General features: G+C 40.5%; 1 protein-coding gene across 7 annotated transcripts in view; it reads right to left on the bottom strand.

The window, feature by feature from the left end:
* Nucleotides 1-24,495, bottom strand: part of ERBB4 (erb-b2 receptor tyrosine kinase 4) — a 609,586-nt gene that overhangs the window by 143,204 nt on the left and 441,887 nt on the right. For all 7 annotated transcript variants that reach the window (XM_061344620.1, XM_061344647.1, XM_061344630.1 and 4 more), the window contains exons 9-15: nt 24,216-24,342; nt 19,812-19,885; nt 18,518-18,608; nt 16,951-17,150; nt 8,565-8,697; nt 6,499-6,592; nt 4,835-4,989 (exon numbers count right to left, since the gene is read on the bottom strand). In XM_061344620.1, the coding sequence (XP_061200604.1) occupies nt 4,835-4,989; nt 6,499-6,592; nt 8,565-8,697; nt 16,951-17,150; nt 18,518-18,608; nt 19,812-19,885; nt 24,216-24,342 (874 nt within the window). The remainder of the gene's footprint in view (nt 1-4,834; nt 4,990-6,498; nt 6,593-8,564; nt 8,698-16,950; nt 17,151-18,517; nt 18,609-19,811; nt 19,886-24,215; nt 24,343-24,495) is intronic.

Below are 24,495 nucleotides of genomic sequence, written 5' to 3'. Positions count from 1 at the left end.
CTACTCCAACAGGAAATACCACTGATTTTTATTTAAACCTATAATCTTCAGTGGATTTCCCAGCCCCAAACAGAAAACTCCATCCAGGTGCAACTTCCATTATTGCAAGTCATGTTGAACAGTTTCCTACTCTCTGACTGGCTGTCCTGATTACACGCAGTAAAGTACAACACTGAGTAACAGCAATAGCTGTTAGAAAGTTATTTTGCACCATCAAGTCATCAGTTATTTTTCTTCTGGAAGTAACTTCCTTGGTTTGAGGCTTTTTGACAAAAATCACACACAACATTGGTACTCCATATACCCCCCAGGGTTCCTTTTTCTGCTTGGATTCTGGATGATACTTCCAAGTTTGCTCTGTAAAATGAACTCGTTAACTAATACATGCCAATTTACTAATGATATATTCAGTACCATACAACAGTCCAATACAGCTTATACAATATCATCACACTTGGAGCTCATCCTGGCTTTACAGATAATCATCCCCTGAAAGAAAACGACAAGATAGTATTAAAAAACTGGAATAGCTAATGTTTTTGCCTGAAACAATCCTTTTCCCCTCAGTCACAAATACTGTCTTTCAGCAATTTTCATCAGGATTGAAAGGCAGGGTCTGAACTGTTCACAGATGCGGAGCAGTGAAGCCATTTGCAGTCAGATGAAGTCTAAAAAATCTTTGTCATTAGAAACAATCACAGAATGGTTTGGGTTGGAAGGGACCTTAAAAGCTCATCCAGTTCCAACTCCTTGCCACACGCAGGGACACCTTCCAACTAGAGCAGGTTACTCAAAGCAACCAGACTGCACAACTTCTCGGATATGATGCATAGTGGCTTAGCCACTTAATCCACCAATTCCCTCAGGACCCATGGATGCATCTCATCAGCTCTCATGGACTCAGGCTCCTTAGATGGTCTCAAACCTGATCTTCTACAGTGGGTGGTTCTTCATTTCCCCAGTCCCCACCATTACCTTCTGTGACTGGGGCAGCGTGGCTGGAGCTCTTGCAGGTCAAGACAGAGGCAAAAAGTCACTGAGTATATCAGCCTTCTCCATGTCCCGGGTAACCAGGTCCCCTGTTTCCTTCCGGAGAGGATCCACATTTTCCCTTATCTTCCTTTTATCCCCAGTGTACCTATAGAAGGTTTTTCCTTGTTGCCCTTGATGGCCCCACCAGATTTAATTCTATCAGGGCTTTAGCTTTCCTAACCTGATCCCTGGCTGCTCAATTTCCTTTTATTCCTCCCAGGCTACCTGTCCTTGCTTTCGCTCTCTGTAGGCTTCCCTTTTGTGTTGGACTTTGTCCAGGAGCTCCCTGTTCATCCTTGCAGGCCTCCTGACTTTCCTGCCTGATTGCCTCTTTATTGAGATGTGTCACTCCTGAGCTTGGAGGAGGTGATTCTTGATTATTAGCCAGCTTTCTTGGGCTCCTCTTCCCTCCAGGGCTTTATTTACCCCACGGTACTGTACCAATCAGATCCCTCATGAGGCCAAATCTGCTCTCCTCAAGTCTAGGGTAGCAAACTTTCTGTGCACCCTCCTCACTGTCTCTAAGGATCTCAAACTCCACCATTCCAAACAAAACTGATTATACAACAGCATAAGCAGATTAACTCTGAACCCGTAGTTCTGGTGATGACCAGTCATGCAACTATTGCTATGAATAGCCAACTGAAAACCAGGCTGTTACTTAGCTAACAGGAAGGGCATTCTGATAGCTACAATAAGAAAGTTGAACTGGGGCAAGAGATTGGGGAACATTTTGCATCAAAAAATATTAATAGTTTCTTATTCAGAGTTTCTTGTCATTAAATTTGTAGTATTTTTTCCTATGAAATTCATAATGCCTTCCTAAAAATACACCTAACCCTTAGGGGCAAGACAGTACTTCTGCCTTCAGATCCCTTCTGGACCACACACATGTTGATAAGGTTCCCATGATTTCTTTGGTCTTGGCTTAGATGGAAAAATAAAGTTTTGATGAATACACTTCTTCCAAAAAGCTGTGTGAGAAAATGACTTTCTATGAGGAGGAGAGGTGTCCAGTGAGAACTCCCACTTGTGTCAAATGCTATTATATAATTAGCATTTTATTTCTGTGAAAGTGTTCCATTTTGGCTCACTCTGCAACAAGAGGTGCCAAGTGCTGTCTGACTCTTGAATTAAATGGGATAGCTGTCCCACATGCCCCGGATCTGCTCCAAACTAGCTTCAAGTAGCTGATGTTTAGCCTGGGGATGTAAGGCCAAGAGCATAGTTGTTACTTCCAACGAAGTCACTCCTTGATGGTTCTCCTAGTCAATGCAAGATCATTAACAGGGCTGGATAATTACACACCTATTAACAGAAGCAGCCATTATCATTGAATAAGGGAGGAGAATGGTCTAGGCAGTAAAGCAATCATCTGCAAAGACCATGATGAAATATGGTAAGACGCTCCCAGGAAACACAGGGATGGGACAGACACCTTCCCTGGTGACAACAACAGGTAGGGGTGACTAGAAACAACATATGGGAACAACCCATTCTAGCAAGCAGCCAGATTCAAAGAGAGCAGCACTGCAGGAATGAGATAATACCGCACCAGGAGCACTGCTCTGCAGCAGCCCAACACTTTTTGATGATTATCCAAGCTGTACTGAGAGGGCATCAGTTTTATTCCAGCAACTGATCTGACAGAGAGAAGACATGCTAGATAAAGTAGAATTACAGTTTCTCTGTAGCATTCAGTCATGAGCCAAATATCAAGACGTGTTCCCTTCACAATCTATCTCACTGAACAATCCTGACTGAGGGGAATTTAAAAACTAAAGGAAAGGTATGAAACTAGAGAATTCTGTATTGAAGGAGAAAAGGAGCAAGAGTTTGCCTTCTCTCTGAGGGCACATTCAGCCCCTGACAACATTGGCAAGAAGATGGACAACCCATAAGCCCCAGACATCTTGGGTAGCCATTAATGTAATCACATACCAGAAAGTCTTTAGGAACACTAGAAAAAAATCCAAGTGCACCCAGACTTGGGGGGTGGTGGTGTATTGTTTTTATGAGGGATAACTAAATGCCTAAGAATGGATGCAATAACCCTTTAATAAGAGCATGAGGATTTCCATAAGGAATAGTATTTTACTCATGGCAAAGGGATAGCTCCTAACCTAGGAGATAACCACACCTTTTCCTATGTAACCTGGGTGTGAAACCTCTGGCCCTTTCACTAGTGGCAGCTTATCAGTTCTCCGGGGATTGACATACAATGCTAAAAGAGACATTCTTTTACCTTACCAGCTGCAGAAAATAAGAAGGGATAACTGCAAGTTCAAGGCTTAAATGATAACAAAGGAACACTTTGTCACCAAGGGTTGCCAATAAATACCTGCTACAACTGCCTAATGCTTTTCCTGTTTGTTTATGAACTTGAACATCAGATTTTCATCACAAGACATAAAAGTCCTCCTTCTTAATCATGTTCTATCCAGGGAGATAAAAACAAGTAACACTTGCAAACTACTGATGCCTATGAAGACGTGGAAAGGCATGGAAAACATTCTGCTCTCTTTCTGGACTAGGAGAAACAGTTGTGACACAAAAATTAGTAACACTTAGACCCACCTAGAAAAGACAAGGGAATGAGAAGTAGTATTGCATCCTTGTCTTCTGAGATGCCAGCAGAGCTGCAAGGCACTTTTTAACTAGGGTGGACTGTAAATCTGTCATACACTGCTGGGCTTGTCAGACTTGATCAGAATTGGAACTTACATCACTTATGAAAGCCAGGACCAGAGCTCCTGAAGTGAGCTCATCTTTTCATATTGTTTCTTTTTACTCTCCTCTTCCACAGTAGCAGCATTTTTCTTATTGCATAACTGATTTAAAGGGTCTGAGAGGGAGACAAATCTGTAACAGATCCTGGCTGTGTCTTTGCGATCTCACTTTCATTTCCCTAATGGCTCTATTGTAATTAGATTTGCAAAACCAGAAAAAGGTCTCATTTTGAATGGCAACAGCTGTTGACATCAAGATTACATTGAATAATTTACTGGTTTAATTTTAGCTGCTAAACAATAAGAGCCTCTTGTTGAAGATCATTTCACTGTCTGAAGTTTGCTCTTTTTTTTCCCCTGGCTGCCTTTCCCTTCCTTTGTTCCATATGCTGGACAGACACCACCAACCATCTCATCAAAAAAACCCCAGCATTTAACTTGTGTGGCCCATACAAAACAATAGGTTTGCATGTGACTACTATATTTTGTGGCATAGATCCTTAATTTTGGCTCAGATAAATAGGCTGTATATTTCCAAATGTAACAAGTGATTTTAGGCAGTTGAGAAGTTGATGTTCAGAACCGGACTCCTGTACAAAGCCTGGTTTCAGACAAACCCTTTGCATCAGTCCCCATATGACAGAAAGAGCATTAACACTTTCATCTCACAGTAGTGCTGCCAGGTTAGCTCACCAAAAGCAAGGAGCAGAGATGAAAATTCTGCCAACAAGTGAATACCAAAAATAAAGGCATTTTACAGGCCTACACTGAAGTGTCACTGGCAGCATTTGCTACAAACCTGTGGTAGGTAGAAGGAGAGCTAAGAGCACTGCTGTGAAAAGCTGTTCTCTGTGGTTTTCAGAAGGGGTTTAAGCTTTTTTCCTGATAAGCTGCTGGACATGCATGACTAGAACCCGAAAGTCATGAGACCCCTGAAAATCAAAGGTCACACCACTGCTGCACACACTGTTTTCAGGAGTGGAACAAGTGCTTTACCCATTCAAACCGTATGTAAACAATCATGTGCTATAAGCAGTAAATAGGATGGCTCACTTGACAGAACTGGTACTTACCCTTGGGTGCAGTTCGGATGACACGGATGGCACTCACGATCCTCATCAGCATATTTGAAAATGAAGCTGTTGGCCCCCTGTAATCCATCAGGACATTTTTCCACACAATTTGGACCATCCTTAAAATGGAAACACTTTGTGCAGTGGTCAGGCCCCTGGAGATTGGAAGGAAGAAATGGAGTGCATTCAAGTTACTCTTTCTCTTCCCCCTGCACTACAATTTGCAAGTCCTCGACTGGCGGCACACCCAGCAACAACTGTTAATAGCACTTATTTACAGAATCATAGAATAGCTAGAGTTGGAAAGGATTACCTTAAAGATCATCTAGTTCCAAGCCCTCTGCTATGGACAGGGACACCTCCCGCTAAACCATGTCACCCAAGGCCCTGTCCAACCCGGCCTTGAACACTGCCAGGGATGGACCATTTACCACTTTGTTGGGCAACCTGTTCCAGTGCCTCATTACCTTCACAGGGAAGAACTTCTGCCTTATATGCAACCTGAGCTTCCCTGGTGTAAATGTGAACCCATCACCCCTTGTCCTATCACTACAGTCCTGATGAAGAGTCCCTCCCCCACCATCCTTACAGCCCCCTTCAGATACTGGAAGGCTGCTCTGAGGTCTCCACGCAGCCTTCTCTTCTCCACGCTGAACAGCCCCAACTTTCTCAGCCTGTCTTCATACGGGAGATGCTCCAGCCCCTGCTCATCCTCATGGCCCTCCTCTGGCCTTGTTCCAACAGATCCATGTCCTTTTTATGTTGAGGACACCAGAACTGCACACAATACTCCAAGTGAGTCTCATGAGAGCAGAGTAGAGGGGCAGGATCACCTCCTTTGACCTGCTGGTCACGCTCCTTTTGATGCAACCCAGGATATGGTTGGCTTTCTGGGCTGCGAGTGTGCACACTGAAGCCGGCTCATGCTCAGTTTCTCATTGACCAGCACCCTCAAGTCCATCTCCTCAGGGCTGCTCTGAATCTCTTCTCTGCCCAGGCTGTAGCTGTGCCTGGGATTCCCCTGACCCAGGTGTAGGACCTTACACTTGGCTTTGTTGAACTTCACGAGGTTGGCACTGGCCACCTCTCAAGCATGTTCAGGTCCCTCTGGATGGCAAACAAGCCCTGAATAATCTGTATGGTTCATTTAGGATGCATGAAAAACATTACCTATTGAACAACCAAAAAGGCTAACCTAAGTTTGAAACAAACAAAACCCCAAACATACTGTTCAACTTGACTCAGAAATTGAGACAAAATTCCATACTTTTTTCACAGAGAAATAAAAAAAAAAAGGAAACGGAAAGTGCAGAGCTGCAGTAGAACAGGACAGAGCTGAGTATAAACAGGGCACTCAAATCACAGCTGCATGCTAGCTCTCATCTAAAAACAAAGTGTGTCTGTACCACTAAGGCATTAAAACAACTCAGGAAAGAAAAGGAAAACTTTTTAAACATTTTCTAAAGGGGGCTGATCCAAGCAAGTTTATTCCCAGCACCAATTTAACATGAGCAGAATTCTTTCCCTACATGCAGAGATTGCATATTTTCTGCTTTTGTTAACATTAATTTTCAATAGCTGTTTTAAAGTCTGTGAGCAGAAAATGCCTGTGCTTCAGCACTCTTTAACTAGCCAGCCCGTAACACATCAAGGTTTGTTCTTACCGGCCCGTAGCATGTGATCATGTTTTCTTCCATCTTTTCGCACTGGGGATCACACTCCACACAGACAGAACCATTTGCAAATTCCCGAAATTCCCTAGGAAAATATTTTGCAGGCGAGTCAGGAGAGAACAGAGGCAAGACTGAAACTGGGATGGAAACTGAGACAAAATGGCTGCTCTTCAGCAAGTGGAAATCACTTCAGCTGCGTGCAGGTGAGCAGACTGCACAACTGAGATCACTTCTGTTAATGACATTATGTTGCTTTGCACCAGCTGAAAACCTCACTCACAGTCAGGTGAAGCAGAAGGCATATTGTTTGCCAGTATAAAACTATAGTAGGGTTTTGCCCTCTTAAGAAATAAGGACACCATTAATAGGACAAAGTAACTCATTTCTGGATTTTTATCTATAGAATTGTCACTCCTGCTCAGGTTCAGGAAGCCACCTGTTACATGTTGGACACCACTATCAGGCAGGAAAGGATTAGAAAGAGCACTGATCCACAGTGCTGTGCTTTATTTATTTAGATTTCTACGAATGCTCTCTTTTTAAAGCTCATTCTCTAAAAGGCTTGTAACTTATTCAACAATTCCAGACTGAGGTCTGAATCTATAAAACCTCAAAACAAATCCTTTTGCTCCATTAGAAACTATTATCTTTTTATTAACCACTTACAAGGGGTGGGAAAGTAGTGATAGTAGGTGGGATTTCTTCCTTCAAACACCAGGTATCTCATTTTAGCTGCCAGTTACAACTCGCAAAAAACCCTCCAGCACCCTCTCAACATAATACATCCCTCTTCTAGGCTGAGATAAATTAACATGTGAGCAGGTCGTTTTTTCTCCCACTAACCACAGACAGAATCTATGCACCTAGCTCAGACTGGACACACCAAAGCTTTGTAGATGGATCCCATCTCATTGCATTAACCAGTTAAAATATTTGTATTGACCAGTTAAAGTTGTGCTGCACACTCACAATGGGCTCCAGTAATTGGATATCCAGGTAAAGGGTGAAGGCTTCTTAGGTTATGGATGCTCCTTTACAGCCATTAGGTTCTATTGCAACAGTACAGCTAGGGAAAACCCCACTTGACTACTGCAAGTGAGCACAACCTTCCCTGGCTTTTTTTTGCGTGCATTCTCCAGATCAAATTGCTTAGGAAGTTTTTGATGTGCAATGGCAGTTCATTTTATACTCTTTCCTTAACAGTTACACAAGGTGGCATCCAATGCAGGAAAATAAAAAGAACAAAACCATACAGTGACCTTATTTTCAAATAACAGTTTGAGTTGAAAAAGATAATTAATATCATTTAGGTTTTTTATCTTGACTTTAGAAGAGGTGCTGGGACCTCACTATGCTGTTAGACAGGGATTGAAATTCCACCTGCTCCCCTCCACAGCCTAATTATGAATTTCTGCTGGTGCAGCTAATATAAGCAGTTCAGCTCTATTTTGTCTGTCATGAGGCCAATTCCTCATTCCGACATACTGGCTTTACCATATGTAGGAATTCCCCCACTCATCCTCCAGAAAAGATGGTGCACATGCCATGAGCAGCAGAGGGAAAGGAGGGGAGAACTCATGTTGGCTTTATAGTTGTGTGTACACATACACAGTGCATTATGAAAAGAGAGTGAGTGTTTCTACTCTGGGGTCCTTATTTAGAGAATTTCTCTATCAAACGCCTAGATTTAACTGATCTGAAAGAACGTAAGTGCATGTGTTTTGGAACAGGACTGTCTATTCAAGTATGGCTAAAAGGTGGGGGCTTTTTTGTGTAAGTCTTCACCTAAAGCAAAGTTTTCACATCATCAGCAATGCAAAAGGTGCAACAAACTTGATGCTGCATGGAAGTTTTAGCAGAATACTAAGTAAAACCTTCCACACAAGTTCAGATTTGGAAATCTTTAAAACTCATCCCATAATATATTTCACTCAAAATCAGTACTACTGGCAATGGAGCCAGATATTGATTAATTTTAAACCCAAATAACTTACTCACTGAAGGCCTGAACAATGTAATCAGCAACTTGAAGGCAACATGCAAGGGAAGTATCTTACCCATCATACAGGTTACAGGAGTCTATGCAGGTCCTGCCTCTGATGAAGCGCTTGCAGGAGAGACACTGGTCTGGGCCTGGCCCCCAACAGCCATCACTTGAGCATAATTCATTACACACCATTCCATCAGCAGCTGCAGAGAGAGAGGATACTGTCATTAACTTACACAGTCCTCTGAGATCCAAAGGAAACCATTGCATTCAGCACTCTGCCATACTCAGAGAAGTACATGGAATGTTCAGATTTCCCAGAAACAGAGTAGAAAAAGCACAAAACTGTCATGATACCACTACAGAAACACAGTGTGCACTCACAGTTTGAATTCTATCACTTCTGGTCTGTTCCCTTTCAGAAAGGATTTAGTAGAATGAGAAAAAGGTTTAAGAGAGGGCTGCAAGGATGAGCCTCTATACCGGGAATAAACAAATAAGTAGCCTTAGGTATGGGTGAGAAAAGAACATGATAGAGGTTTATAAAATTGTGAATAACAGGAACATATGTAAGCATGAAACAACTGCTCATTGCTTCTTCCAAGTCCCTCAGGGGCATTCAAAACAACAGGAACCTGACAGAGTTCAAAACTGAGAGTTTTCATCACAGAAAGTATAGATCAAGCTGCAGAATTCCCTGACACATGATAAATGCCAAAAATCTAAAGGATTTGAAAAATCAATTGTCCAAATCCACTGAAGGGCTATGAACCTAAAACATAAACCACTACCTCTGAATTGAAGGACTCCCTAAAATAACACTTACGGATGCTGGGGAGAAAGCCAAAAGAAAGTCACCATTATCAGTGATTTTTAATTGTTTATTGCAAAAGTACCTGAAGTACCATACAACCTCTATTATAATCCCCCAAATAAATCATGAACAAAGGGGGAAAGGGAAAGGTTATTTCAAACAGTGTAACTAATTCTGTATTTTACATCAATTCTCCCCTACATAAAGATCTAGCTGACTGCGACAGATGGAGAAAATGACCAAAGAGCAAAAGGAAACACAGGTAAATCTCCCCAGCATCTGAGCGAAGCCTAGTTGTGCACTGTCAGCCAATCCCTTGCACATGAAACTGTAGATCTCTTCATCCGAGTTCACTCTTGCACAATGGAATGTTTTATGCAGATGGATTACATACTAGACTTGAGTAGATGAAAACCAGCAAAGATCTGAAATATCAGATATGGCAAATACATAAACATTTGTTTGCTTTTGGAGACAGCTTGAGGGAAGTTTCAAATGAGAAATTAATAGTAGGTTTGCTGATAGAATTCTACCACCCCCACCAATGCTCCAGCAACAAAGACGTCAAGCTGGGAACAAACACATGCACCTGAACAATTAAAGAGCACACACTGTTTTATTACCTGAGAAGCACCAAGCCCTTCTAAATCACAAGAGCCAGCAGAAAGATGCTTTCGACTCTTCACCGCATGTTTGAAAATTGGTTATTCTGTGCTGTGATGTGTACAATGTCTCACACTTGAACCACTGAATGTCTGTCAGAGTAGCTTACTGCTCAGGAGAGCATGCTGCTTCATACAGCACCTCATTCCTTAACCGCTTTTCATCATCCAGCATAAGCCCCATCTTTCTCATCTATATAGCATGCTTAGTCTGTATGTCCTCTTCTACTTCCAACAAGGCAATTCCTGAAACTCCTTTTGCCTGCTGACATGCAGGAAGTTCATGTCACACTGGCAGAGTGCTTTCCTTTCATACACATAAGCTGTCCTACCCCTGTCACCCTGCTTTCTGGCCACTGAGTTTATTACAAAGCACTTAGAAAAAAACATGCAGCACTTGTATGCATGGTTCCTCTCTCCTAGCCCATGAAGTGACTAGGCGAGAAGAGTGAAACTTCCATGTTTCCTTTCTTCTTGCAACAGGACATTCTGCTTTACTGAAACTGAACATGACAGAACCTCACCTACTTGTTCGGTTTTCTGCCTAGAACAGTTCCAGAGTTCAGTGCCAAAAAAGGCTATTTCACCTATACAAGCAGCACAGAAGCCAATCAAAAATTTCATGTCCTCCAGTCCTTGCAGACACGTGATCCAAGAACCAGACGTTTGCCAGCATGACTTCTAGTTGTACATGGCTCTGCCACACAACCTGTGTAATTCGGCAGGTAGAGGAGCACTATCCTATTCAATACTATACCACAAATAACCTTGGACATGAAAAGTCTGCACACTCATGTTTTATCGAGGCCGGAATGCTTGAATACATATATATATATCACACTCGTTTTCTTAATGACAGCATCCAGGTGGTGTTCGGAAGTATCTTTTTGATTCTTCTTTTGCCTCAAAGCTCAAATCAGGTGTAGCCAAACATGACATAATTAAATGTAGGAGTAACTCCAGGTGATCATTTAATTTCCTTTTAAGTGTGTTAATTATCACAGATTCCAGCGCAGCAAGAGAAATCTGCACTATTTAGCATGCCATTTCACAGAGCTGTCTCCTTCTCTTCTCCTGAGCTCTGTTGTACATGAGCAGTCATTCTACCGCAGTCAAAGGAGCCACACTATACAAAGTCAGTATGCGCAGAGACCAAAAAACCAGCTTTTCATTATTGTCCTAACCTCCTTTTAAATAACGTTTTTAGAAGAATTAATAGACGTCAGTAGTTCCACTGTGCTGCCACTGACTGAACTTCACAGAAATCAAAGGAACCAGGCAAAAGCTTTGCATTACCAAATGCTACATGTGTAGCTCACGCAGTTCCTTTATGCATGTACTTTTAGACATCTCATGTGCATCTCAGTCTACTGCTGGCTCTGTGCAGTACAGTTCAGGAGGCACGCTGACTTGGTATTAAAGGCTGGTTTGGCCTCTTTCATGTACATTACCTATAGAAGGAGCCAGGAAGAAGTTCTGGGTGATACAGCTGATTATTTTAGGGGAACCCCAGCTATGCCTTAGGATATAGAGCACACTTGAGGGCTCCTTGAGAATCTTCCAATCTCCCTTGATCTCACCTAATCACATGGTGACCTTGACTTACCAGAAAAATCCATGAATCCTGCCTCATGCTGCCTCCCACAGGGACAAGTTGGGATTAACAGACACTCAGCAAATGAAAACCAGCAAAAAAAAACAAAAAAAACAAACAAAAAAACCAACCCCAAAACAACCCCCAAAGCTACCACAGTTCCGTTTAAGCAAGCTTTTCTATGAATTGCTTTCTTTTCTAGTAGTCAGTGACTCACTTCAAGTACATGGCACGCAATAAATAAACCCACCCTGCTTTGGAGATTGCTTTTTTTGAGATCTCAGTTTCAGTCTTAAAAGTATTAGCAATCCCTCTGATTTTGTTTTACACACTCTTGCCATTGAAAGGCAGTTTTCTATTTGCTTGCTCACCTTTTTTGTAACTTGAACCTGCACTTTTCTTACTAGTGATTTCCTTTCTTTTCGCTGTTCTTAGCTGTCAGGAGTACTCTGGGATCAGAATTCATTTACACACGCAGACACACAATATTGCCGCGAAATATCCGTTCAAATAGCAAGTGATGCTATTACAAGATAGCTCAGAAAATACACTGAGTAACCTTATGCAAATAGAGAGCTTTTCAGTACAGAAATTCAGGATTACCTTACTGAAATCTGGCCAACGCAGCACCTGTAGTCTATGAAAAAAGCAATTAAACCACTCCCCCCACACTATTTCCTTCTGCTTATTTCTAACTCATAGAAATGTTTTTATAAAGCAAACTTGGCAAGAAGCGAGTGGGTTTTTTTGACAACTGATAAACACCCATTACGCTTGTCTGTCTTCCTCCTCTTTAATTATAGGGATGGCTGAAGAAATGTTTCAATTTTGAACACATTATTTGGCATTTTCATGGGTTGAGAATGTTCTGAAGCTTCAGCATAGCAGGGCCATATGTGGAACAAACGCACAATAATGCTTTTGACAGGAACTCATTCCCATTGGGAGTTTTAGAGCAAGTGTTTATTCTTTATTAATGGGGTCACACAGGTTAGAAGCAGAAAGGTTCCATGTTTTTCCTAACCTAGACAGAACACAAGAAAATCTGCTATATAAAAAAGGAAGAATTACTGTCATTTGCCTACAGACTTATGGGCCTGTTCCAAAGCTCTGGGAACTCTAGGAAAAAGCTTTGCAGACTTCAGTTAGCATCATGCCAGGTAAGGAACGGAATCATTCATACAAGTTGTTAATTGGAGGTTAAAGTGACAAAATTCATAACAATCACATTTATAGCAACCTTTGCCTAGAAAGGTTTCCCTGTACACTGCAGATGTCACTAAAGCTGAAAGGTATTACTTAAATAACTTGGTATAAAAGAAGATGATTTTTTTGCTACATTTCTTTTGTGTGCACTCATATTGAACATGAGTCACCTCTGACTGTTCCATAAAAATAACACATGCTGGGAAAAAAAGGCAGATTCTTCCCTTCAGTACAGAGCAACGGTAAAATCTACCTACAGCGCATATGATGTAGCAAATAACTCCATAGTCATTCTTCTGCATCAGTAATATTAGTAACATTTAACTACATTACAGTTTATAGTAGTAGACAAAAATCTTCATTAAAGGAGAGCTTCGTGCACTGCATTTTAGACACACTCCAATCGATTTCCACTTGACTGCCCATGGCAGGTGGATCGGAACTGGATGATCTTTAGGTCCTTTCCAACCCAAACCATTCTGTGATTCTATGGTTTATCAGTTTGAAGATCACAGAATTACAGACTGGTCTGGGTTGGAACGGACCTTAAAACTCATCCAGTTCCAAACCCCTGCCACAGTCAGGGACACCTTCCACTAGAGCAGGTGCTGGAAGATTTAAGAAAAAACCTCCCAAATCCCTGTTTGTTGGTCTTTTCTGAAAATCAAAGATGTTTCAGAGGATGCTGGACAAATGCATCCAGCCCCAAGGAACAGTTCACCCTTCCTCCACGTAACTGGGAGCATTTTAGTTAAGACATCTAACCTGCAGCAGAACCCATTTAACCCCAGAGAGGCACTGGCTGGCTGGCAGAGTTGAAGCAGCAGGATCACTCTTCTCATCTAATGCTGGCTCTCAAAAGGCTCCAAAGCATTAATCCATTCACAGAGATGTGCATAGAGAGAGAAAGCCACTGTTCTCCATGAGGATTCAAGAAGTCAAGTGTCTTAAACCACTGTCTTCTGATGGGAGTGACCTGGCCACTAGCCTACGTTCATTACATACAGTCCTTTAACAAACACAGGTTAGAGTCCATTTTTAAAGCTAGTCCCTTGGTACTGCAGCTTACATTGTGACTTCTTTAAAATGAAATGAATGAGATCTGTTTTCCTCAGGAAGATCCCCTTGGTGTTAAATTTCATGAGATATCTTTAAGAGTTTTTTTCCTTCCTGGAAAAATAATGAATCTATTCTAACAAACCTTCCATAACTTAAAAGTCAAACTTTTCATTTCCCCTTTGTCCATAGGGACAAGACATGCAGTGCAATATGATGATGTGACAGCACATCCAAGTTTCCAATTGCCCTGGAAGCCCATGTTTCAGCAGTTGTGGCTGCTTCAAAGGGACTCAAACTTGTGATCACAGGAAAGGGCAAAGAGGTCATTGACAAAGGAGTCCTGACAACTAATATGGGAGTATCTTCCCAACTACCGTGTTCAGCTATGTCCCCAAGCTCTCAAAACCAATGAAACAAATAGGACACTATTCCACAAAGGAAAAAGCACATTATGAAGCTCCCTACTAAGTAGTTTTCCATTGTCTTCTACCATACTGTAAGTTGGAGACAGTTTGAAGCAAAGTGGCAGCTTTACTGTATGAGCCATGAGTCCTATGTTCAACTTTATTTCTGCCTATTTTATTTTTATACTAAATCTTTAGGAACTGCAGTGAGCTGGTTGTTTTTCCATCAAATGATGATCATTATCATACAGCTATAGCTGACGTGCTGTTAGAAAACATCAAAGAGCACCAAGAGCAAGATTTTCTCTCAGAGCCAGCAAGTTTTGATATGGTAGAGAGGAAACCTCTGTAAGGTCCACAGGTTCATGTATCTCCCAGCAAGATGGGACCACAAGGATCTTGGAATATAACCACAGACTCTTGCAGTCATCTAGACCTTGCACTTTTTCAGACAGATTCTGTTCTGTCAGCCCAAGAAATTCCTTACATGAAATCTCAAAGGGCTAATTCTTCCTGTCATGACATAAAAAATACACTTGTTACTAGACTGCTAGGACAGAACTAGCTTCCTCCTCACACCTTGATCCTATTAAACTCCAACCCACTGCAGAGGAAAGCAGCTAGCAATCCACTGTCCCTGGGCAGATTTAATTCTCTTTCTTGGCAACACCTCTATTTGCCAAATAATATACCATATTTTAGTTTCTATGTGGGGGCAGAAAGACTGCAAGTCATCCGCAAACGCTCTAGCTTTCAAGATTGAAGGCACTAATTGTTCATGGGAAGTCAGGATCTTTCCTCCAAGTTTCAAAGGAGCTGATGATGCCAGAAACTGCATACTGACTCCTTGCAAGGCTGATCTTATCTAATGTTCAAGTAAGATTCATGCTCAGAACTCAAAGCGAAGAAAAAGCCTTGAGACAGAACAAATGAAAAACAAGAGAAAAGTAGCCATTAAGGTGATACAAAGCTCACAGATGTTGAGAAACTGGGGCTAGTTCAGAACCAGATGAAGCTGGGTGTTGACAACAGAGACTTTGCAGCCTTCTTTGGTCCTGCAACTGGTTAACTCATTTAATTATTCGGGACTTTTCTTGGACTCTTCATCAACGCTTCATTCCCACATGCCATTATCAGCACATGATAATCATATTTGATTTGCTGACGTTCAGTCACCTCTGCATGACAAGAGAAAGCTATGCTAGTCTCAAAGGACAAATCACCTGGATTCATTTACTCATGCCTTTGTCACCTCTTGGCTGGGTTTACAGTAGTAAGGACATCAGGGCATGAAGCTGTTCAACCCTTTGCACTTCCTCACCACAGAAGTGGCAGCAGACACTGCAGCTCTCTGCCTTCTCTACTGCCTTCAGACAAAATGTTCTACCAAATGTAAGGGACTACTCCATAGTTTCACAACCTATGACAAGGACACCTTTGGCAAACATATACAGAATCTTCTACCAAGGAATCTTCTGTCACATCCTTCTGTCTCACAGTTAAATACTGTCTCACAGTTAAATACTGTCTCACAGTTAAATACTAATCATGACAATAAAACCCCCAGAACAATAAAACCCAGAGAGACCTATTGTAAAGGTCTTTCCCCTTCATGTAGCTCCGGCATGGCAGAAGAGATTAGAACAATAACTGAGCAGCAGTGATAACTGTATAGCTTATATTTCACCTAAAACTGGAAGGTACACTCACACTGCAATGATGGGCACAGCCATAAACTCTCCCAGAGCAGAGCAGAATACCACTTCAAAGGGAGGGAAGAAAAAAATAAAGGAAGAAAAGAAAAAAAGCAAAACAAGAAAGCCAAGAAAAAGAACTAAAAGAGTAAGTTAAAAGTAGAACCACAGCCTGGAGAAAAAAAAAAAAAAAAACAAAAAAAAACAAACAAAACTAACCCAAAGCAAACATTTCTGGCTGGTCAAAGCACAAACCCCAGAAATACCACTTAAATGAATGCAGTTCATTAAATGCAATTTAATGAATCTCCTCTCTTCTTAGCAGTTTAACAGGCACTTAAAATCAGCTGTACTGCTGTTACAATATGACTATTAATTCTATTTGCTGCCTGATTTCTGTATAACCAAACTGTTTCATCTGCCACATTTGCTTTTCAGTACTATGACCTCAGTCCAGGTTCTGGCACATCAGCATTCCTGAAAGACAGTTAGGCCCAATTAAAAGTAATCTTTATCAGACAAGTCAAATACAGAAAGGAGGAACTCAGTGATCAGAAACAGTCTCAAAAGTAACCTTTCTGGATTAAGACAGGGCCACTTTTGTAAGGCAGTGTAAAGGAAGCAAAAGGTGCTAATCTATCTCCATAAGGAAAGGGCTGTAGTTTTCCAATCTGCAAAATCAGTGCCTTTCATGAACACTACAGCTGCTCCACATTTATGGCCTTCAGAATTCCTATTTGTGAAAGTGGATCTCTGACTGGTAAATTTCACATAATGGTAAGGAAACAGCTCTCTCTCTTTCCTCCCTTTTATTTGTTCAGACCTTAAAACATTTCATTTGCCTATAAATCTGCTCAGAGACAGCCTGGGCCGAATCCTGAGATGATCACAGCCCCACTAATGTCCGTGGAGCTCAAAGAGTCATCAGCCAGCTCTCACCACACTGCATCTTCTCAGTAGCCCTACCATTTCCCCCCCAGCTGAGCCCATCACAGACAAGATTTGCTGAGTTCCAGCACTTACTGCAGTTCTCTGCTTTTTTGTTTCGGTGAATCACTGTCTTTTGACTGGGTGTGCTGAAGAGGCTGGACCAGTTGACAGTGTGGTAATAGCACAAATTGCTGTTGTCTGTTATGTAGATGTTGCCAGCACTGATCTGCTTCAAGGACTGAAACTGCAGAGAGGTAATGCCTTGTTGCTTTAGGATGAGTAAGGAAAGACCACTGTGATGAAAACAAAGAGAGAACAGGAATTAGCTCCAGAAGGTGGAACTGGTTGGGAATTTTACACTAGAATTAGTTACTACTGTCAAGATGACCTTTCTGGAAAAACCGAAATTTGGTCAAAAACCTTCTATTTTGGAGTAACAAATATTCAACTCCTTCCAATTCAGCCATTAACATATTTTTGAGATAAATCAAAATCTTTTTCAGTTTCCTCAATTTTGCTGTTGAGGAAACTGAATAAGATCCTGATTTCGCCCCCCCCAACAGAATTAATGCTATGATAGTTTATATGCTAAGGAGAAACTGACAAAGTCATGCAAAATGTATTAACATCTTCTGTCAGGCATCAAATTAATATCATTCATAGTAATACAGGAAGAAATTGTTATTTTCAAGGAAATTTTTCCAGCCCACTTTCTACATTTCATTTTTCTTTTGTTGTAATATGTGGTTATCGCCTTTCTTCATCAAAGGAACAGTAAATGATTGTCTGTGTAACATGGAAATGACTGCACATTTTTTATGACTGAAGATTAGTGAAGACAATATCCAGTTTCTGGGCATCCTTTAAGTTATTGTATTTTAATGATGATAATTGTTTTCCAGCTGTTCCAAATAAAAATTGCTGCTTTGAAACAGAATGCTGGGCTGTAACTCAACCTCCAGGTTTCATTGCTATTCCCATTCTGCTTGGCTTGCTGTTAAAGATGTCAGCAGAATCCCATGACTGCTTTCCTACATTCACACAATGGGGAATGAGGGGTTGCTGTATATATCATTCAGGTACCTTCTTGTGCTTCCCCCATTATTCCTCACCACGTATTTTCTCTTCAAACCAATTCTTCCGTAAGAGCTTTCATATGGAAACATTCCTGATAAAAATGGCTCTACAGAGCTAACGTACACCCCACATGTCAGGCACCTCAGGATCTCAGTATTCAGATGTATTGATCTTTTACCACTTCTTAGGACCACATTGTTCTGCGGGCATGTGAACCTGCACTTTCAATCACAGCCACTTGAACTTACCAAGAATGCGGTTAATCTCTCCTATTAATGTCTTCTAAGTTGTTTCACATTCACAAGGTATTTTAAACCATGAAATGTACTTTCCAGACAATGTGTTAATAGCTACAGCAATGAACCAAGATGTTATTTATTCACTTTTAAATCATTACTACAATATGTATTATCCATTATAAACAACTGATTAGCAAAGATACTGTTCATGAATACCTCAGTTACAGAGAAAAATGTATCAGTTTATGATGCCCTTCCCAAAGGATCTTGCATTCTGTGCTGCTGCACAAAGAATTATTGAATACTAATAAAACCCAATATCATCAACACAGTAGGTACCTTACCTATAGAGGGCTCTTCCACCAATAGTAACCAAGTTAGAAAACACCCTGAAATCTGTCATATTCTCAGGCCATGACTGGATGTTCAAATACCCTGAAGGAGAAAAAGGCAAGAACATGCATGTCAGGGATTTCAGCCATAAACACTGCTCTATTGCATACATGAGTTAGGACAGGTTTAGCCTATAAACGAAAGACAGTGCTGGTTTGAGAAAAAGAAATAAACAGGTAATATGAATGCTGCAGACTAATGTCTTCGAATTCATTAGGCTACTCTCCTCCAAGAAAGCAAATGAGGTCTCATCACAGCAGCATTACATCCACTTTCAACAGCCACAGTGAGGGTGAACCCAAACACAGGCTGGAATCTTGCAATGCCTCCCAGCCTTTTCTGAACAGCAGCAGCAGAAAAGAATTAAGATTTGCCTGAATTAAGAACATTCAGTTTTAAAATGTGCTAGACACTTTGGACAGCAGTTGAGAGATCCGTCATGATTCATTAAAAGATGACAAGGCTTTCCTAAAACAAAGACTTTGCATTCACTTCTATGTGTGTGTGAGGACTCTTCATCACCAGAGAGCATTCTCTGCACAAGTATGTGGGACTAGCGATTTTGTGCTACACAGACCTCAATATACTTCAGTTCCCCATGATTTTGATTCAGTACTGGACAGAAATGCAGTACATCTTTAAGGATAGGAGTAATTATGACTTAAGTAGTAGAACTGAGCCTGTCAATTAGTGTGTTTACGAATGGGAAATCACACATATCCAGTTGTCAGGTTATCTTTGACATTCATTAGGGAGAAATTGAGAGTTTACTTGCATTTTTAACCCCCTTGCTTTGCTGAAATACTAAATTTTTGAGAGCTCCCATGAAGCACATGGGAGAGAACTCATTTCAAATTTGTGGCAGCATCTTCTGCTAGACCAAGAGAAGTAGCTGCAAAAGCAGATTGGCTTTTTTTGTTTTCCAAGGCATATTTCAAATGCTTTTAGGTGAAGACAATACTTTCCCACATTTCAGCACCATTTTCCTCACCAGATGCCCCTCTTGCAACACTTGCCTCACTTTGTTAGCATGGGACCAAGACCCCTGGCCCACTTAACAAACACAAGATCCATGAATACAGAATGCCCATTATGTTTGGGGTACACAAACATCAGAAGACCAAGACCCCAAACATAATGGGCATTCTGTATTCACAGATCTTGTGTTTTTCAGAAAACCCAACAAATGACAACCACAGAAGCAAAGTGAGAAATTCAGATTGTAGGAAATCAGAAGTGTGTTACCTGTTATCTCTCTCACTGTTTGGAATATATTTAATTTCTCTGGATTGATTGCAGCAATTGTATGATATGGGTCTCTGAAAGATTAAAAGCACAAAATGTGATGCTCTAAATAAAAAAGGAATCAGATTCTCAAAGACGCAGCATGTAGAAAGCAGTATTCAGGAGTATTCATTTTGCTTTTAGGCAGATGTGCCAGGTGTCTTCAGACTGTTTTCAACTTCTTCAGACTGCTGACCCTGCAGAACCTGTATCTAATTTCTCTCAAGTCATCTTGAATGAAAATAATGGTGCTTAGCAACTTCAAGGTTTAAATTACTAGTGTTTCAGCAAATACTTCTGCTCATGAAGAACTACGAGATTCGAAATAACCACGGATAACCTCCCTAAAGGAAAGATAAATTTTCAACATTTTTCCCAGGAATACTAGTTCAAATGGTACAGTTGGGATACCATACTACCAGTGACAAAATATAAGCAAAATAAACCAAGGAGCATGCCACCAGCTCCTAACACATAACATTACAAGGGTAAACTGTTTAGAAGGTGTTGATCAGAGAACATCAAAAAGCATGGATCCATGCCAAGCAAGTCTGCCACCTAAGAAATGAAATATCCCTATCGAGCTTTAAAATATCAAAGTAAATGTGTTACAGTGTAAAAAGACAAACCTGATCTTGATTTTTAGAGTGTAAGTACATTTAGTAAGTGGTTTTTTTGGGTTCCCTAATTTTAAAGGAGTAAAGACTCTCCAGCTATTTAAGAGGTCAACTAGAAGCTTAACCCAAACAAATATCCTTTCAAAATCCTTCTGTTAACACCATGTTACTGTATGTCATGTGTTTTCTGAGGGTAGAAAACATCTTCAGTAAATGTGAAGCATGCATTACCACTTCTCCTCCTTCTAGACTAGATAACAAGTTTTTACTATGTAACAGAAACACAGAACTTAGCTTTTAAAATGTATTACTGCTGAATATGGAAAACCCTTGTCTGTAATAAACATAAGCTTGCTGAATTTCACTTCAAAATCCCAAGATAAAGTAGTCTTTAGAGATACAAATATACACTTAAAACCCTTAAACAGCCAAATGCCTGCTACGTTTTATCCACATATAAAACTGTAGAATAATGCAGTCATCTTCTATCATTCCTATTAGCAGAGCCAGGATTTTTCAGGAGAACAGACACAGCTGAACTGATCCAAGAACAAGAGCTTCAGCTCGTTGTGAAACTGGAGATGGACAACTAAAAGGAAAATAAAGAGCTAGTGAGCACTGAGGGCTTGTTGCAGGGCAAGGAGGATAAGGCGGCAGCATTTGCTGCTAGATCCATCTGTCCATCCTCAAAACTACAGCTCTCCTTGGTGTGCCTCACCCATTCACAGGCAGCAACACAAGGAGAAGCAGCTTGGTGTTTTAGCAGCCCAACCAGAAGAAAACAGTAGAGAAGGCTACATCCAACCTATACAGGACCCACCCCTTTCAAAGCCACTGTGTTTTCTGTCTCAGACAGCAGATACGTGTCCTAATAAAGATCATTTTATCCATATACTTTAGCAGAGCATTACCTTAGAAGAATGAGTACTACTGACTCACCAAATTTAGGTCTACCTTCATCGCACTTAACATCTGGACATTAATTAAAGCCAGATCATAATTATTTGATTTATATAAAAACTATTATAAATGATTGTGTATAAAACAAATTCACAATGATATGTACAGTAATTTATAAAATAAACTACAAATTCACAAAGACTTGAAGTTCAGGTACTCGGGAAAGGGAAAGATGCTAAAGAACCACAAGCTTTTAAAACTATGATGAGATCAATTGTAATATCACAATTCCCTATAAAAACAAACCCCAAAAATCCACTCAGCATCTTTCACAAAGTTATTTTCTGACACCACAAGAAAATCTTTCAATTCCCCACTGAGAGCTAGACTTTAAAGTCCCTCCAATCTGAAACACTGGAAGTTCATAGTTCTGAAAGTTGCATTTCACTCTGAGTAAATGAATTTGTAACAGAAATAAAAGGTTGCACTGGAAATAAATATATTTATATATCTACATCTATATCTCTATACCTACATCTACATCTATATCAATCTATATTACTGTTGTTGCTCTGTACTGTCCATTTATATAACAAACTACTTGTGTTGCTCCTGTCATTCACTCAAATTTCTTTCCTGTATTACTGATGTGCAAAATGTAACAGAAATGTTAAAAAAAAAGCTGTTTCAGAAATACAAAGTTATTTTAATTCATTCTCTTCTTCCCTTCTTTTAATATGTACTACTGGAAATATTTAGGGTTGCAGAATTCAGTGTCCATATACTTAAGACTTGTTGGAGTGAGTTTTCTTCATAGAGAACAAAAGACAAAGTGCTACACAATTTAAACATAACATGTCCTAGGTTTATATTCTTCTATTAAGATAGAACAAAGTATTTTAACCCTCTGCTTTATAGTCCGTGTTTTAGATATCTTTATCAGATGAATATGGTTTTATTCAAGGTTGGTTTGGATTCCTTGAACTTTATAGATCTTTTAATAAGACTCACCTTGTAACTTTGCAGCTAATGAAAACTTCTGCAACAGTCTGCATGTTCAAAATGACATATAATGCACTGGAGTAATCCCTACAAAATTGCTCATGTGCTCTACCCACTTCCCCTGCATTTACTAGAGTGTTCCTGTCCTGTGAGATTCAATAGATTTACACTCAGCCCTTCGACTGGTCATTTGGCCATATCAGAAGTGTGATGGTCTGGGAGCTGAGTGTGACCTTCTCCAGGGTTTCAACAAGTTCAAAAGCAGCACTTCCTTAAACCACTTGAACCAAAGTCCTTCTTCCTCCCTATGTTACATTAACTTTCACACTGTACTCCCTGCTGGAGAGATGAGAAGATGAACAATGCAGTCAAAGCTCACATTTGCTGCCCTTTTGAGAACCATTGAGCTATAGGGCCCCGCTGAAGTGGATTTTCAACTCTTTCTCATGGCTGGACTCAAGCTGTAGGAGAAGCATTATAACCAATAACTATATCAAATCAAGGAAACAAGCTGGTTGGTTCCACCTCACCTAGTAGGGAGAAACCAGCCAGGTAGCCTAGTGTCAACCACAGTATTATAACCTAAGCATACCTCAATCTATAGAAAGACTAAAGAAAAATCTGGTGGCATTACTGACACCAGAATTCCATGTCAGATCAACCTACAGATATTCAGCTAATCACATCTTCGCTATGCCATAAAGGTGCAAACATAGAATTGGTTTGGGAACTATATTTAAGATATCAAATCTTGACAACCAGTTGCAAGCAACATTGAAAGCTCCGAGGAACCTAAAAAGCAAGTTAAAATTTGAAGCCTACGCAGTGGTAAAAGCAATTGAGTACTTCACACTGTTAAAGTACCATAAAATATCTGCATACTTATCACAATAAAGGGGAAAAAGGCTTTAATCTTATTTGTGCATTTTGACGACCAGTACCTCAAAGTGTCACATGTAATTCACCATGGCTGATTACAACATGAAAGCTTGAATTAGTAAGAAGGTACAATCATATACTTGCTCTCTCGGTGACAAAGAACACAATATAAGAATGCAGTCATTGCATGGGACCTCACCTGACCATCAAAACAATACATCTGTCTTCCCTGGACACTTCCCACCCTTGCAGCATTTGCACCATTCATGCATCTTTGTGGTAAGGTTTAGCACACAGTGCACCAAACCACCAGCAGCAAGGCACTAGTGATCTGGATGAAATAACTGTCCTTTAGAAGAAGACCTTGGTGTGACTTTGTAAACACTGGCTCTGTAACTCCGTATCTTCAACCATTACTAAGACTTGTGCAATAAACAGCTGTATTTAAACCAAAATACTGGATTTAAATACCAGCGGGTATTGTATATCCCTGCAATTGAAACTGGAATATATACTTCAAAGCTCATTGACAAGAGGGCAGCCTTTTTGCATGTATACACAGAGACAGCCACCCAGGCTACAACAATTTCTCTTAGGTGCCCTCTGCACATTAGACCTGTTGGTCATAGGAAACTTTAACTGGAGGTAACTTCCCTTTCTCCCTACTATTCTATAATCAGGCATTATTGTAAGCTGTCCTGGATTCAGCCAGTTCTGAGGATCTCATAATGTAACCAAAGATCAGAGTCATCTTTTCTCTTTCTAGTGCAAGCAGCCTACTTCATCCTTTCTTTTCCTAGAAGTTGAATCATAAGAATCAAGGTAACAGTTTCTTTCATAATCAAAGGAAAATGATTTATCCTAGATCTGCTATACCATAAAAGCAGCCTGAAGTCATCATTAAAAGGTGGCTGCAATTCATTTCAGCTGGCACCATGACATAACATCTTAACGTTTTGTCACTTACCCATGAATCCCAGTAACAAGGAAGATAAGGTTGCCATTGATCTTGGTGCAGTTTATGAACTTGTCAATGTTGCTGGAATCCACTGTCTGAGCTGACACTAAACTCCCTGTTCCAATGCCATCACATGCTGCCAAAACAAGGAGTTTGTGTAAATAACCAGGAAAAACAGTTACTGAATCAGAACGCGAGTCTTCATTTCTTTCAGACATGAAAGCAGCAGAGAGGTGTTAAAACAGCACCCTTTACCCATATTCTTAAGGAAGCACGTGTCAATTTAAAA

This window comes from Neopsephotus bourkii, unplaced genomic scaffold (genome assembly GCF_033783945.1).
Source record: "Neopsephotus bourkii isolate Nb327-2 ecotype Australia unplaced genomic scaffold, CSIRO-AGI_Nbou_v1 NB_31, whole genome shotgun sequence".
Classification (NCBI taxonomy): Eukaryota; Metazoa; Chordata; class Aves; order Psittaciformes; family Psittacidae; genus Neopsephotus; species Neopsephotus bourkii.
Note: the sequence above shows the minus strand (reverse complement) of the source record. Positions and strands in the feature narration are given on the sequence as shown.